Raw genomic sequence first — 16,223 nt, 5'->3', positions numbered from 1 at the left:
AACATCTCAGAATTCTGCAGCATGGACCACCAGGCGCGGGAAAGTCCAGCTTCCTCAACTCTGTTGACAGCACTCTACGAGGGAGAATTGCAACTCGAGCTTTGGCAGCAACTCACTATGATGGCAGCTTTACCAAACAGGTATGGGAATTTTTTTTTAATATATTGAAAACTTAAATTGTATTCATTCATTTTGTTATTATCATGTACCGTTCAATATTTGTGTGAAGATGGGGAACTTCTTCTCTGTTTTAACACCGTCGGAGTACAGATTGAGGGACTCAAACACAGGCGGCAGAAGAGCACTGACTACACCGACTGACATGCACACATACAGATAAACAATGGACCAACGGTGACACACAAGGAGAGCAGGGCAGGGTGGGGAGGACATGAGGTGAGGCCGACACAGACAACAGGTGGGACTGATGAGACACACAGTGAAGGACAAGGACACAGGAGAGGATGGGAGACCTGACCAGAGGAGTGGGACATGAAGGGTCCTGACAGACACTGTCTTTACCTGGAGGAGAGCACTTCTACTGATTACAAGGAAAAACAACAAAAGAAAAGAAAATTTAGGTAACACTTTATTTGAAGCCCCCCTGTATAACACATTATAAGTACATTTATAAAGCATTATAATGCCATTATAACACATGTAGCTATAGTTATAAACATTCATAGATGATCACAATGCCAGGACCTAACCCTAACCCTAATCCTATGCTGTATAGTGCTGTATAGTGAGTTATAAAGCATTGTGATCATGTAGGAGTGTTTATAACTACTTATAATGTGTTATACCGGGTGCTTAAAGGAGCACAGCGCAGTTTGCTCGTTTTATGCGAAACACCGACCCCTGCAGGCCTTAGGCGTAACTGTAGCTTAGTGAAAAGCTCGTGTCTTTGGCTTGTGCCCATGTACGTGCACAGAAGAGGGGAACTCCTTCCTCGCTCTTTTAGCAGCGCTCGAGTAAAATTTAAGTTTCTTTTGCCTGGTGGGGTCTGTGCTGGAGCTGTGGCAGTGCTAGAAGCCGGTCTGTTCTTACTTTCTGGGAGATCCATCCTCAGTACTGCTCAGTTGTTGCTGCTCAGCATCTGGCGGAGTAATGGCGGACAAAGCGAAACTTAGGATTACCAGGCCAGCGGGAGCGTGCATTACGTCATGCTCAGAGTGATTCGTACCCGAATCACTCATATTGCTGTGCCTTCAGTGCCCTGCTCAGGGAAATGGGAGCGACTGCGATCTTGCAAAAATAGCTCTTGCTGCCCATCAGGCAAAGGTATAAACGTGTGTGGGTGTGAATAATTGATAATTTAATATTTAAAACTGCGCTGTGCCCCTTTAAAGTGTTATGAAAATTTACAAAAAGAACTAGTGTGGTCGAGTGAGAAGCTGACTGGACCTGAGAGCAGATGGTGACATTGTCATGACATTATGACTTTTTACTTTGCAGCATAAAAGTTATAAAATCGAGAAAGAAGATCCTGGAACCTTTTATCCCTTCATCTTCAATGACACCATGGGCATTGAGAAGAGCGACAAGGAAGGGGTAAATATCGAAGACATCAAACTGATCTTAAAAGGAAAGATCATAGAAGGATACAAGGTGAGACAACTGCACCAAGGAATTTCCCTCAGACTTAATTAATTGAAAACAGTCAGCACAGCTCTGCAATAAATGTTTGAAATTCTGACCGAAATGAATAATTTGTATTTTTATGGCACATAAGCTGAAAACTGCAGGAATAAACGGAATAAATGTAACTTTTTTTTCATTTTTTCAGTTCAACCCTGGCTGTCCCCTGTCTGAGACTGACCCCTTCTACAACGGTACACCAACTAAGAATGATAAAGTTAGTGTTCTAGTTTGTGTTGTTCCTGCCAACACACAAGCACTAATGGATGATAAAGTCGTTCAGAAGATACGGGACGTCAGAGAAGCAGCCAGTGAGTTAGGTAAGAGTTGATGTATATATTTTGTAAATGATAAACTGATATCGTGCACTGTAAACCCAGATTTGATCTCCAATTAAAAATTCAAGTACAATGCTTATACATTTAAAAGTTCTGTTCCATTACTCAAGGAATTCAAGCACACTTTACTAATTTGGGTGCATATTTGAATGCAATAATAAATTTAAGCTGAAATGACTGAAAATTTGTAGTTTTAGTCTTAACCACGCCCCTATTCCGATTCAAAAGAAAGTGGGGCTCACTGATTGGCTGTTGGGATGGGCGCGGAACCGAAACCAAACCTTGAGCTGGTGCCGATTATTGGACTCTCGGACGCGTGGTTCTCTCCCGGTGAAGGATTTTGTAAGTTTGGAGGAAATAATCTTTTGGACCGTTTGTTTGACATCACTGTGTGAAAAATCTACAAGTGTCACAAAGGACTGTGACAGCGAGGGATGCTGAGCGTATTAATCGAGCGTTTTCGCTCCCTTGGTTAACTTGTTTTGCAGTATTAACGAGGCAGGAAGAGCACATTTTTCCATCCAGCCACTGGATTTCATCCCCTTTCACTTCTAATACGCGCCTCTTGCTTTTAGATAGTGTATTTTTGTAGAGTTAAAGTTGAATTGAACACAGCCAACGGGCCGTCTTCCACCCGGAATTGAATACGGCTTTCCCTCCCTCTGAAGCGGAAATGCCACGGCTGCTCGGCGCACAGCGACTTGCAACAGCGGAGAGAGGAGAGCCAGCATGGAGTAAGTGTTTGAATTATCTCTTTTAGTAGAAACCGTGTTTCTCATTTCGACTTTACCTGGGCAGTCGTGCTCAACTATATTCGTACCATATTTTCTAACCATCTCAACTGTGTGATGAGTGGACGATGTCACTGCAGCCTGTATATGCAGCCCAGCACCTGCTGCTGCTACAGGTGAGGGAGACGTCTCGAGTCCCTCACTAGAAAAATACAGCATTACACAGTTTTTATTAGAAATTATTCCCTCTGTTGTGTTGCTTCACTTGTTTTTTGCAGCGATTTACCCTACGGTATTTGTCATCGTATTATTATGTCAATAAGGTGTCTTTGAGAGGTGACAGACGTGGGTGCAGAACTGCGTGTGTTAAGAGGGATTACAAGGGAGTAAATCAAAGTGTTCATTTAAGAAAGAAAAAACACTGACACTTTAAATTCTAGTTTTCTTAAAACTAATATTTTCTTTCTTTCTTGTTTATTTGTTTTTTAATTATTCCTTAAAGCTATCCCCACAAAAAAGAGAAAAATATTCTGCAGAAATTGCTGAGAGCAAAATATTGAGTCTTTTGTGAAATGCATTTGATGAAATGAGTGTATGATCCATATTTAGTTCTCCCATACTTAATTGTACTGATGGTCCACAGAAAAAAATGCTCTGGAAGTGTAAATATTGTTCTTTTGACTGTGAAAAAAGAGGAGTGCTGTTGAAACATTACAGGCTTAAACATGGAAGCTATGCAAGAACACAGCCATTCCCATGTTTGCATCATGATTGTCTGTGCACGTTTCATTCACTCAATGCACTCAAAGTGCACTTAACCCGCATTCACACTAAAACTGTGGATCAGCAACAAGGTGTGGAAGACAGTAACACTTTGTTGTCAGTCATGTCAAAACCAAACTTAAATGGTTTATTCATGATTTATGTTTCAGGTTTTCCTTGAGTTCACCAGAGTGGTAGGTAGAAACCTGAAAGAGGACTTCTTTGGTGAACTGGACCGTTCTTCTCCATGCCTTATGGACCTCTTCAGGAAGAAGAGAGGCCTTACTGGCCAGATCTTGGCGGAGCTTTTGTGGAAGATGAAGGTTTGTAAATTTTTCTCATGTTAACTCCTTTTTGCTCTCAATGCTCTTTTTTGACCTTTAGGATTATTTATCATCATTTAAAACTGTGTTAACAAACTGTATTTTGATCTCTGTCCATTTTATTGCAGACCACTGAACCCACTGACTTGAGATACCTGTGTATTCGGGGGCTACCTGTCATTTTGGGGGATGATCCTGCTGCATTCTTCAGGTTTTGCAATGTAAGTAACAGAATTTGTTTTAAAAAATGTAACTGGAAAGCTTTTTTTTTTCTTTAAATAGTTAAACCATAATTTGATTAATTTTGAGTGTTCTCTCTGCTGGAATTTTTTTTTTATGGGAAATGTAATGTTAAGGTGAAAAACAAAGTTTCACAGCAATTAAGCAAACCACTAAACAGAACAACAGAAAAACAAAAAACCATAAATCTCCAAACATGAGCGCAATAAACGGTACACTATGACAAATTGTGACATGTGAATTTGTTGTTTTGTTTTAAGAAATGTTGGTTTGTCTTGATCCTTTCTCAAATGCCAGAGTTTTTGCTGTGATTTTACAGGTTTTATTGTTAATCTTTGGTACAACTTAACCCTGTGTTACAGTATTATAATGCCCTTTTCTTCTCGATTTGTTTTTGTTTGTTTTGTTTTTTGTGTTAGGATGAAAGTGACATGGACTCCTTCAGCCAAACATCTGTGGGAATCATCTGTGTTGATCACAAAGACTCTCAGCTCAACCCATCCAGAGTTGGGATTGTCCTGGAAGGGAGCATGGTAATGGATAGGTTGGCCAACCTGCCTCATGCTTTTTGCCTCCTTTTTGGACTCATTTATGCCCTTCACTTAGACTACCCAAAGTGCATGAAAAACACCGTCAGCTTCATTCAGCAGGTGTTGCTTAAGCTGGGAGGTGGTCGACTGGCACCAAAAATTCAAACTTTGAAAAATCAGCTTGCCGTGTAAAAGGGGTTCTAAAAGAAGTCCTGCTAATCCAAGGTGCCTGGTTTGAGATCCATTTGAGTAGATGCTCACTGTTTTACATGTTATGCCAGAAGGGATCTTAGAAGTTAGGGAGGAAATCTTGAGTGATCTGCTGTGTGAATGCAGAGCTTTGGAGTCTGACCTTGAGAGCATGTGAAGTTCTGTTTCAGTATTCAAAGGAAGCTCATTGTTTATCAGAGCTTATATGTTTACTAAACCATTGGTAAAACAATTCATGTCATTTTAGGACTGCAAACACTTAAAACCATCTAGTGTTTTTTTTTCAGCTTGAAACAGGTAGTCCTAGATTTGTAGGTGTTTAAATAATGTTATGTAACGTTCTTTTAATGACAGTTACGTGCAAATAGGTAGAAGTTGCTATGGTTGCAGACTGATACAGTCTTGAGAAAATTTTCCCTGTATTAAAATGCACATCTTTTAAGTGCCTTTGTTAAAACCATAATGGTGTTGAAGCTGAAGTTTTACCAGAGTTGCTGGGCTGTTCTTTTAGAAGAAAAGTCAATTTTGATACTGTCAATAAGGATTTTAGCTTTATGTATGTAGAGGCGTGTGCTTGTAATCCAAAAGCTGTTCAAACAAAAAAACAAGTATAAATACTAGCAGTTGAAACTGACAAGTTTTTATTCACAATGTTTTCACTGTTAAGTATTAATGATTAAACTTATTTCATGACTTAAGTGAATTCATTTATCACAGTTTAAAAGTTGTGAATGTTAAGCAGAGGCCTCCAACAGAACTGTAGGACCTATTAAAAATTGCTTGTTCCTTTGTAAAATTTGATCCTTATTTTTTTTAAATGTATTTTTTTTCTTCAAATTTTTTGACTATGTTTGTGCATATTTAACCATAGACAATGACAAATTGACATGGTAGAGAACAGCAAAAGCACTAGATGTACTTTTAAGTCTCTACAAAGCAGTTTTGATCATACACACTAACATGTTCCAAAAAACTAAGGTTGGAGGTCTCTGCATGTTAATTTTAAAAGTTGCTCTAAGTTCTTGAGGCAACATGTTATCTTTCATGTAAATTTCTGATGAAAATAAATAAATGGCTTTGATTTGTATTTTGTTTCTTGTGTGATTGTGACTTTTATCACTTCAAGGACAAAATAACCTAAAACATTTAGTGGAATTATTTCATGTGATCATTTGCTTTACAAAAAATTTTAAGTGAACATGACTCAGAATGAAATCCATTTAACTGAAAAAGGAGAGTTATATTATTTTTCAAAATGATTACCATAACCCAATATTTTAAGTTGTAAAAAATAGGTATTGCATTTATTTAATTGAAAATATTCAGTAGAATCGGCTTCCACAATAATTCTAGCTACTTATGATCTTAAGTTAAATTAACTTGAGTTTTCATCTTTCATTACTTACTTTTTTTAAGGTAACCGGTTTACTAGTATTTTTCAAGTAAACTCAACTTATCCAGGTTTACAGTGTGCTTTTCCAACTCTTGAACATTCCCCAAAGGGCTTTATGATGTTCATGTCATGTTTTTGAAATACTTTTGTGCCTCATCCCACATCAACGTAAATCCTGTGTGTTCATCCTTGAGCAGAGAAATTTCAGACTACAGACTGTGTTCTCCTGCTATTCAGATTGTTCACTGTTGAAATTGTTTCACACTTAACAATCACCATCAGTGTTGTCACTGACTCGCCACTAATTAACGCGTTATTTTAATCTGATTACTTTCTTTCAGTAATGAGCAATCTAACGCGTTCATTTTTCCAAACCATTAATCTGATTAAAGTTAGTTTCCTAAGTGACTGTGCGTTACTATTTTGTTATTACCTCATAATATATTGTAACATTCTGCAATCCACGAAGCACAAGATGTCCCTGGGTCGTTCCAAATGGCTTTTTTATTTTACTGAGGCCAAGCAGACAATCAATTAACACAGGGCTACTGCTGCAGCCGTAACCCACGTCAAAACTCTCCACTCAAACTCTCTCCAACAGTCCGTGAACATAACACCAACAGGCTGGCTTCAGCCACCTATCTAATCTTAGAGGGCCACCTTCAGGAACAATGGTGCAACAGCACATTTAACTGACTAATATGTATAAGTGAATTTCTAGGAGAAAATGTTTCTCTTGCATTTGGGAGTGACGTTGCATGTCACGTTTTCCCAGAGGAGGACAAAACGCCGGGTCACGTATACTGAAGGTGTAATACCGGATTTTCTTGAAAAGACGAAGCCAAATGTCTGTTACTCACTTTTCAAAAACGCGCACGCGCCAGACCATCCACAGTGCTCTCCTGCTTCTCCCAGGAAACGCCTATCAGTGGCGGAAGCGTGCAAGCGCGACCCATCTTCCCCGGGCGTGCACGGCTCTGTTTACAGTTTCTGCGATCGGCCTCGCTCATAAAGCTGATTTTACGAAACAGTTTCATTATGTCAGACTTGCCATTGGTAAGTACTAGCTGAAATGGAAGCTCACCGGCTACATAAACACTCTGAATGTGCATGCGCAATACGTAGAACGTGATTGGGAGAGAGCACACAGCAGCTTGACGAAAGCAGCTCGTCAGAATGATTGACAAACAGACCCACCAGTTATTTTGATGATCCACCCGGAACTCAAAGCAAATAGAAAATCCTGTATTACACCTAAAGCCAGTTGTCATTCTTACGTTGCGGCAGCAAAGGGAGGAAATCGGTAAAAAGTACCTAAGTTACTTTTAAAGTAACTTAATTACTTTGATATTGAAGTAATCAGTAAAGTAACTAGATTACCTTTTTGATGAGTAATCAGTAATTGGATTACCTTTTCAAGTAATCTGTGATGACACTGGTCACCATCTTGGCTAAATCATGTAGAGTGAAGATATGCATTTGTTATGGAGCAGAAAAACTTATAATACATGTAATGTGCATCGAGGATATGTCCAGACGTGTCTGTCCTGAAGCCTCCTGCCAGGAGTACATGACCAGTGTATCATCAGCTCATTCCCCTCAAAATACTGTTGACTTTCTAGATGTAGATCATACTCTGGACCTTGATCCAAATGTCTTTCCTTTCATGAAGCCTCCTTGTAGAAAGCAGAGGATGCAGCATTCAAACCGAGGATGAGATATCTTGCACATCACAAAACACACATCTTATTCAAAAAAAAAAAAAAAAGGACTGCTGTCATCAGCAGGGTGATTCCTGAATGTTGCAGAGGACAAACTGGTTAGAGCAGCAGAGCAACACAGGTTCAACTGACTATTGGTAGTTTCACAGTCCAACGCTGCACTGTGGTCTGAACCAGCTTTATCAGGTTTAGTCCACGCCCCACTGCAGGTGAATGCACTCAGGTAATCAACTGCTTCCCTGCACCAGTCCACACAAGACCACGCCCAGAAGAAAGCAGGGAGAAAACAAAAGAAAGTCCTGCCACTAGCTGGAGCCAGAGGTAGGGGGTGTGACATCTGAAACTTGAAAATGTTACAAATATCCTCCTGTAACGTCGATGTTCTGGACTGTTCAACACCCAAAGAGAAAACGGGACTGGCCTTCCCTTGAACATCTCAATTTAGAAATGTTGGATGGTTCAATTTCTACATTTCAGAGTGTTTTCTGATGTGAAACACATTTTTCGGCATCAAATTGGTGATTTTGTGTTGATTTCAAGTTTACAAATGAGATGATTCAGCACTATTAATTTTGGTCAGAGTTGTCATTGATTAGTTTAAGAAATGTACTGGACTGACAGCACGAAAAAAAAGACAAAGTAAACTCTGGGAAGAGATTTGATAGTTTCCAGGTTAAACATTTGAATGTCAAACATTCGTTTAAATTCTGAGACTAATTTCCATGGTTTCTGCTCTTTCTTGGCAGGAATCCCACAAATTGCTGTTCTCACCAAAATCGATGAAGCCTGCCCTGAAGTCAACAAAGACCTGAAGAATGTCTACAAGAGCAAGTACATCAAAAAGCAGGTATGGTGAGATTCCATGAGCTGGTGACGACCAGTGCAGCATCAGATCTGTGTCGAGGTTTCATCAGCCTTAATCAGTCTGAATCACAGCCTGTCTCAATGACGTTATTAGGGGAATCTTTGAAAGCCTATTTACGAGGCCAGATAATGTCATACTCTGCACATGTAAAAAAAGGACATCAAAAATCCATAAATTATCAGCTGATCTTAAATCCCTAGACCAACAGCTTGCAACTGTCCTATCTGCTGATCTCTTAAATGTCGAGTTGCCATACAGACAGAGTTGGACATCATTACTACCAATGAGGCAGAGTGTCTCTTATTACACTCACGTTGCAGATACTACGAACATGGAGATAAATCGGGCAGACTACTTGCTCATCAGTCGCGCCGCCAAGCATCATCCAGACTAATACCTCGTATTAAAAGTGGTTCTGGTGCCTTGGTGGAGGAACCTTCCCTTATTAATTCTTTATTCTCTTCTTTCTGAGTCCTTGTATAGATCTGAATTCCCCCCTGACTCAACAGATATGGAAGCTTTTTTAGATGGGCTTATATTTCCTACTGTAAACTCAGATACTTTTAACCAATTGGACTCAAAATTGACAGTTGCGGAACTTAATTTGGCTTCACAAAACATACATAATAATACAGCGCCGGGTCCAGATGGAGTTCCGGTGGAGTTCTTTAAAGCAGAACTATGCAACTTTTTTACCTCAATAAATGTGTTTCAGAATCACTGTGGGGGTAAACAAAGACTTGTCACGGTGATTTGCCGGTCCCTCCACTCCCCCCGGGGTTTGTGTCCTGAAAACAGCACTTGCAACTCGCAGGGGAGCAGACCCGACTACATCTCGTGAGAACAAACCTGCTTTACGGCACTCATACGGGAGTACAAGGATAAAAGCACGTAAAACCTTCGCTAGCGTTAGCAACGCCACCCTTAGGTGCTCACGGATGGCAGAACCAAAAAGACAGAAAAAACCTTTGTCTGTCTAGCAGAAAAAAAAGGAAACGGGAGTGGGACGGCGCTGCACCCGGGGGCGGAGGCGGGGGCGGGGGATGGGGGGTGATGCGGAGACTGTTTACGACAGTGAGCTTTCACAGGAGACCAGTAGGGGGAGCACTAAAGCAAATCTTGCATAGTTCTCCTTTAAAACACTTCACACAAAACTCATTCCGATGTTATATTCAGTTTATGTAGAATCCTTGTCTTGTGGCACACTACCCCTTACATTAAAACAAGCTTCTATTAGTGTTCTTCTAAAAAAAGAAAAATATCCACATTTATGTTCCTCATACAGACCTATTTCTAATGTAGATTGTAAAATACTATCTAAGGCTCTTGCTCATTGTTTGGAAAAAGTGCTTCCAAGTATTATCTCTCAGCAACAGACTGGTTTTATAAAGGGGCGACAGCCGTTTTATAATGTTCGCACCCTGTTGAATGTAATTTACTCTAAGGGTACCACCAATACACCAGAAATAATTTTGTCAGCCGATGCAGAAAAAAGCATTTGATAGAGTCAAATGGCAATATTTGTTTGCTGTTCTATCAAAAGTTGGATTTGGCAGTGAATTTATATCATGGATACAGCTCCTTTACACATCACCATATGCTAGTATCATCACCAATAATGTTATATCTAAATATTTCACTCTGAATAGAGACTGCAGGGAGGGCTGTCCTCTGTCGCTCCTCTTATTCGCACTTACCATTGAGCCCCTGTCAATTTATTTGAGGTCTTCCTCCGATTTCACCGGTATTACCAGGCTTCAAACAGAATTCAAACTTTCACTGTATGTGGATGATTTATTACTGTATATTACAAATCCCAGGTCTGTTTTTCCACATCTTATCTCCCTTTTTCATATATTTGGTTTATTTTCAGGATATGAAACTAATATATCAAAAAGTGAATGCTACCCCATTAATAAACTGGCAATGCAACTTCGCCCATCAGATATTACCTTTAAGTTCAGCCCCTCTGGCTTTAGGTGCTTAGGTGTCAATATACCGTATTGGCCCGAATATAAGACGACTCCGATTATAACACGACCCCTATTTTTCAAAGATCATTTTGTGAAAAAAAAAAAAAAATGCTGAAGACAGTAAGGTCACTCATAAAACAACTTTTTATTATACAATTATTATAAACTCAAAAACTCACAACTTGAGGTAACATTTCACGAGATATAAAATGAAAAAATACTACTACAGTATTGAATAAAAAAATATATTCTCTTTCCCAAAATAAGAAAAAAATAAGCAACAAATAAGAAGCCTCAAGGGGTCCAAACTGCATAAATGATGCAAATAACTTTCCAGTTCCTTCAGCTGAATCAGGCTCTGGTGGTGGACATTCCGTCTTTCCGTTTTTCAGTGACGTATTCACTCACCCTTCTATCAGTCTCTCTGAAGCGTCGCTCTTGGGACCACGGAAAGCTTTTCTCATAGTGTTAGCATCTGTAGGCGTTTTTTCTGTGCTCTCCAATAAGAACGAGGCTCTGCTCCACCAGATCTCCTGCTGCGTTGATCACCATCAGTTTAAAGTTGGTATCATAACTTCGCCTCTGTTGTTTGCTCAGTTGTCCAGCGTTCAGCCCCTTTGTTCCAGATGATCCGCCATTTTTCATCAGATCGTTTGATCTCATTTCATCGCTCCACTCGCTCTCTGGTCAGTGATACTTTGGCTCCATCTAGCAGCGCGGATGCGTATTGACCATCTACCGTAAGTCCGCGGTTATAACAAGACCCCACTTTTGAGGATCCAATTTCTGGAAAAAAACATTGTCTTATATTCGGGCCAATACGGTAGTTAGATCCTTCAATTCTCTTCAATCGGCTAATTTCTCCCCCTTGTATCTGAGGTTAAAGCGGAACAGCCGTTTTTTTACAATTTGGCCTTATTTCACATTCAAAACAATAACATTTACTTGCCCATTTCACTTTCGTGTGATTTGCAGTTGGTTTGGAGATAATTAGATACTCCCATATCCACATACCCACTGAGCAAAAAGACGTTGAATCAACGTCTTTTTAAGGTCATTGTTGGACGTCCCAGCAACGTCCCCACAAGGTGCAGAATGTAACGCCAGATGATGTCTTTTTTTTTACGTAATTTCGACGTCGGGTATCGACGTCACCAGGACCTTCAGACAAGGGCCAAAAAAAGAGGGGAAAATTTAATTTAAGTTGACCAAAACCTCCGGGTTTGCGGCCCGAATTCGCGGTATATTCTTTCAGTTATTTCAGCATTTATCACACACGGGAGACGCTCGAGATTCGAACTCACGACTTACTGTTCAGCGATCCTTAGCGTTACCTGTTGAGCTGTTAGTTTATTGTGTAAACCTTCTGTAAACGGGAGGATGACCACTATTTTGCAGAATACTACTTATCCTGAAATAAAGTGGTGATTTTAAAAATGTTTGTGTTTCTCCAAAGTTCACAATTTGATGAAATTACGTACTAAATTTAACCGCTTGGGCGGCTCTTTTGTTAGACATAATTCTATCTTTACGAGACAATGAAAACAAACAGACTCAAAGAAAAATAAATACAAGGCGGGGTTAACGTTCACACAAACACTTTTCCAATGGTAAATTATCAACGCTGTCTGGATGTTGAAATAACGTTTTTCAACTGACATATTTCAGGAAAATTTTTATAAGTCATGATTTTAAAAATACTGACGAGTGTATACATCTGAAGAATGTTGATATTTCAATGTTGAATCCACAGTGAGTTTACGACACAACTTCAACCATTTACTATCAACGTTGTTTTGAGTCCAAGGTTATTTTCCTATTACTTCATTTGAATCAATCACCTGCAGATGCTAACTCGAAATGCGTAAAGACGGCACCAACCTCCTGACAAGCCAAGGTACAGCAAAATTCACAGGTACAGGAAACTACGATCACAATCCAATTCTTTTTAAACATATTTTATTGCAAAAACTTCACAGTACTCAAAATACCGGACCAGTGACGAATCTGCAGCTAACTCTTCCTCCATCCGCTGTCCCAGCATGCTATGGTGCTGACTGCCCTCAAAAGGGACTGTGACCGGCCAGTCCAAGGTGGCTCCAGACTACCGTCGGTCCACAAAACAGGAATCAGGGTTCCCCGACAACCGCTGGACTAGCGATCAAGGGAAAAACACTTAATTAGCCCGACAGCAGCGTCTCCAGCTCCATGGTTTTCGCAGTAAAGTGTACGCATCTGACACACCTCCACTTCCGGGTTCACTCAGTCAAGCTAATATACATTATGGCAGCCAATAAGTGAACACAGACACAGAACTTCCTGTCTGTCGCCCTTCAAAATAAAACAACAATAAAATACATCAAAACCCGTTTCATACATAATACGTCATCTCATCTCTTTCAGATGGTAAACACTTTTAATCAAGGAACATAAAGTTTCCCCGACTTTCGAATGTTCAATCGCATGTAGACGTCGATATTGGGTCCTAATTTCGACGTCCAGATCTTCAACGTCATCTAGACGTCGAAATTGGGTAATAATAAGACGTCCAAATACCGCACCTATTTTGGACGTCCAAAATAGGTCGATAATTGGTCTTGGACGGACCGACGCAATATGGACATGATCTGGACGTCCATACGACGTCCAATGTTTAAGGGGCTAGTTTGCAGAAAATTATTTATCCTGAAATGCAGTGCAATACACACGAAACAAAGTGGGGGTTTAAAAAAATGTTTTTGTGTTTCTCCAAAGTTCACAATTTGATGAAATTCCGTACTAAATTTAACTTTTTCTTTCTGAATTTTCTGGTTGGATTATGATTCACAGCAATTTGAATACAGAAATATTCAGAAATGCAACGTTGAGCATAGTTTTCACAACAGCTGTCCTGTAGCATCAGAAAAATGCCACATGGACATGTGAAAAACATGGTTTTCATTGGAGTGGGTCTTTGAAGTGAATTAAAATAGTCTGACCATGATAATCTCTCAAACAGTTAATTTTCTGTTCAAACTTAGATGGAAGCAGTGAATGTTGTGCTGGGAATTCCAATGAACTGCATCTTCCCAGTCAAGAACTACAGCTCAGAAATCGATACAGAGGATGAGACGGATTCACTGATACTGAGCGCAATGAGAAAGATCCTTGACTACGGAGAAGACTTCCTGAATGACCAGTCTGCCCCAGATGACGATGGCACTTAGGACATCACCATCAATCACAACATGGAACATGACTGAAAACAGTGATAATAAAAACACTAACATTTAACAGCTGAAAACAGAACTGAAATGTTAACAATGTCAGCAGGATCACAATTTGCTGAGTTCTCGATTAATAAATCAAATGAATTAAAGTTGCTCTCCAGATATGAGATGAATTATTCATCTCTGCACAAGTGAATTTCACAGTCTGGCGGAAACCGGGCGTCAGCCTGAAGTAGCGCTGGAACAGGCCGTCCCCCAGGCGTAGCTCCTGCAGAAGATGGTGGAACTCACCGAGCTCATACTGCCTCCGTAGGGCAGCATGCATCCAGAAGCGATGCCGGCGCCTCGCCCACAGCCGGAGCTGACTTCTCCATGCCAAATACAGAGCAGCGATGGTGGCAGGTGGAGCATCTCAGTCTCAGTCTATATTTGTAAAAGCACTTTTTATATTCATAAAAACAATGCAAAGTGCTGAACAGTAAAAACAGTCATAAAAACAAAAAAGAACAAAAACCACACCATCGATCAGTACACACACACACACACACACACACACACACACACACAAACAAACAGATACACTCCCATTATGTGCCGTGTTCGACAGTGAAATGATTGGCAAGCTTGGAGTGACATGATGCCACGGCGAGTGACGAGGGTTTTTTGGATTTTTGTACCAGTGATAAAATTTGAGCATGAAGCGCAGCATGATTTCATTTGTCGCGCGAATGCAGTCACGTTCACCGCGTCCGGTGGAAACACGGCCTAAGGAATGTCAAATGTAAAGATTCCTGCTGTTATTTTGGTCATATAAATATTTATTCAAAGAAAATGTTCAAATGTGGAATAATTATTGAATCAGGGTTCCTCCCCCTCCTCATTAGTTTATGTTTCCTTTCCTCTTGTGTTATGTCTCCCTCTCTCCTACTACCAATCTATTATTCGATTATCCTGTTACCTGTTACCCATTATCTATCATGTCGTGCCTGCTCCCTCCCCTCTGTTTATATTAACCTCCACATGTGTTCTTGTATTTTTCTGTATGCAGTTCACACTGCATAGTAATTATGTATTGAGAAAGTCAACCACGGAGAGCCTACATAATTTTGCTTATGGAAATAAATATCACCTCTCTGACAAAAAGGTCTCCATGAGTGCTTTTTTATTTTAATGAGTCGCAAACCTCCTCCACAAAGATGAGCTGGACTCTTTTGACGTCTTTTTTCAAGGCAACAAGGGCTGTAACACACACACACACACACACACACACACACACACACACACACACACACACACACACACACACACACACAAATACAAACAGACACACTCTCATGTGACACACTCCCATTATGTGCCGTGTTCAACAGTGAAATGATTGGCAGGCTTGTAGTGACGTGATGCCGCGGCGAGCGGCGGACGTTTTTTTGCATACTTGAACCAAGCGCCAACTTCCACTCATAAAAGCATGAAGATAATGCAGAAGTGCAAAAAAAACCCAAAAAACAAACAAACTGTAATTCCAGGGAAATTCCAGCAGGGGGCGATGATGCTGGTTTCATAAAAGAGCCCCGGTGTCATTGGAACCCATACAAAAATGCTGATTTTCAGAGTGAAAATAAACATATAAAGTTCCCGGTTTCAGAACATGTTTTTCATCTCTATCACTAGTTTCTACAACCGTGCTGCTTCACCAGACTGATTTTCACATAAATTATCTGTTGATTTTATATTAGGAGTTAAAGTTTTGCATAAATCGCCCTATCACAGCGCCTCCTCTGTCCACTTGATTTTACCACGTGACGGGCTGGACTAATCACATCCAGTTTCAAACGTTCAATGTGGAGACGTCCTGCTGGACTCGCTGAAGTCTTCAGAATGGCATTTCGGGACGCTATGGGTGACATCACGAAAGGTCTATTCATTGTATTAATGATCTATGATTTGTACCAGCGATAAAACTCGAGTGTCTAGCGCCGTGCGATTTCATTTGCGGTGTGAATGCAGTCGCATTCACCGCCTCCGTTGAAAACCTGGGGTTCGTGTCAAAAACTTGCAATATCACAGTGTCCACCAGCGGCTGCTCCAAAAAGGCTGTGACTCCATGGATCCTATTCAAAATGAAACGTCAATAAAACAGGATCAGCTGAGTTTCTACAGCTAACAATTTTTTTTTTTTTTTTTTTTGCATTTCATCATCAGGAAGAGAAATCAGGTGGTCAATCTCAAAATATATTAATACTGAAATTTTTATAGAGCGTTAAAAGTTTTCGTAATGAGGGGGCGT

The 16,223-nt window shown here is 40.2% G+C and overlaps 1 protein-coding gene across 2 annotated transcripts in view; it reads left to right on the top strand.

Annotated features, from left to right (window-relative positions):
* The window catches only part of LOC115403865 (interferon-induced protein 44-like), a 15,715-nt gene extending 647 nt beyond the window's left edge, over positions 1-15,068 (top strand). Inside the window, exons 4-9 of one of the 2 annotated variants that reach the window (XM_030112895.1) lie at positions 1-140; positions 1,459-1,611; positions 1,790-1,961; positions 8,636-8,736; positions 13,748-13,916; positions 14,009-15,068. The exon at positions 1-140 is cut by the window's left edge and continues 56 nt beyond it. In XM_030112895.1, coding sequence (XP_029968755.1) covers positions 1-140; positions 1,459-1,611; positions 1,790-1,961; positions 8,636-8,736; positions 13,748-13,916; positions 14,009-14,019 — 746 coding nt within the window. In that variant the 3' untranslated portion in view covers positions 14,020-15,068. Of the gene's footprint in view, positions 141-1,458; positions 1,612-1,789; positions 1,962-8,635; positions 8,737-13,747 lie in introns of both variants that reach the window. The other variant, XM_030112894.1, reaches the window with a different exon arrangement.
* Positions 15,069-16,223: the final 1,155 nt, after the last annotated feature.

This window comes from Salarias fasciatus, chromosome 17 (genome assembly GCF_902148845.1).
Source record: "Salarias fasciatus chromosome 17, fSalaFa1.1, whole genome shotgun sequence".
Lineage (NCBI taxonomy): Eukaryota > Metazoa > Chordata > Actinopteri > Blenniiformes > Blenniidae > Salarias > Salarias fasciatus.
Note: the sequence above shows the minus strand (reverse complement) of the source record. Positions and strands in the feature narration are given on the sequence as shown.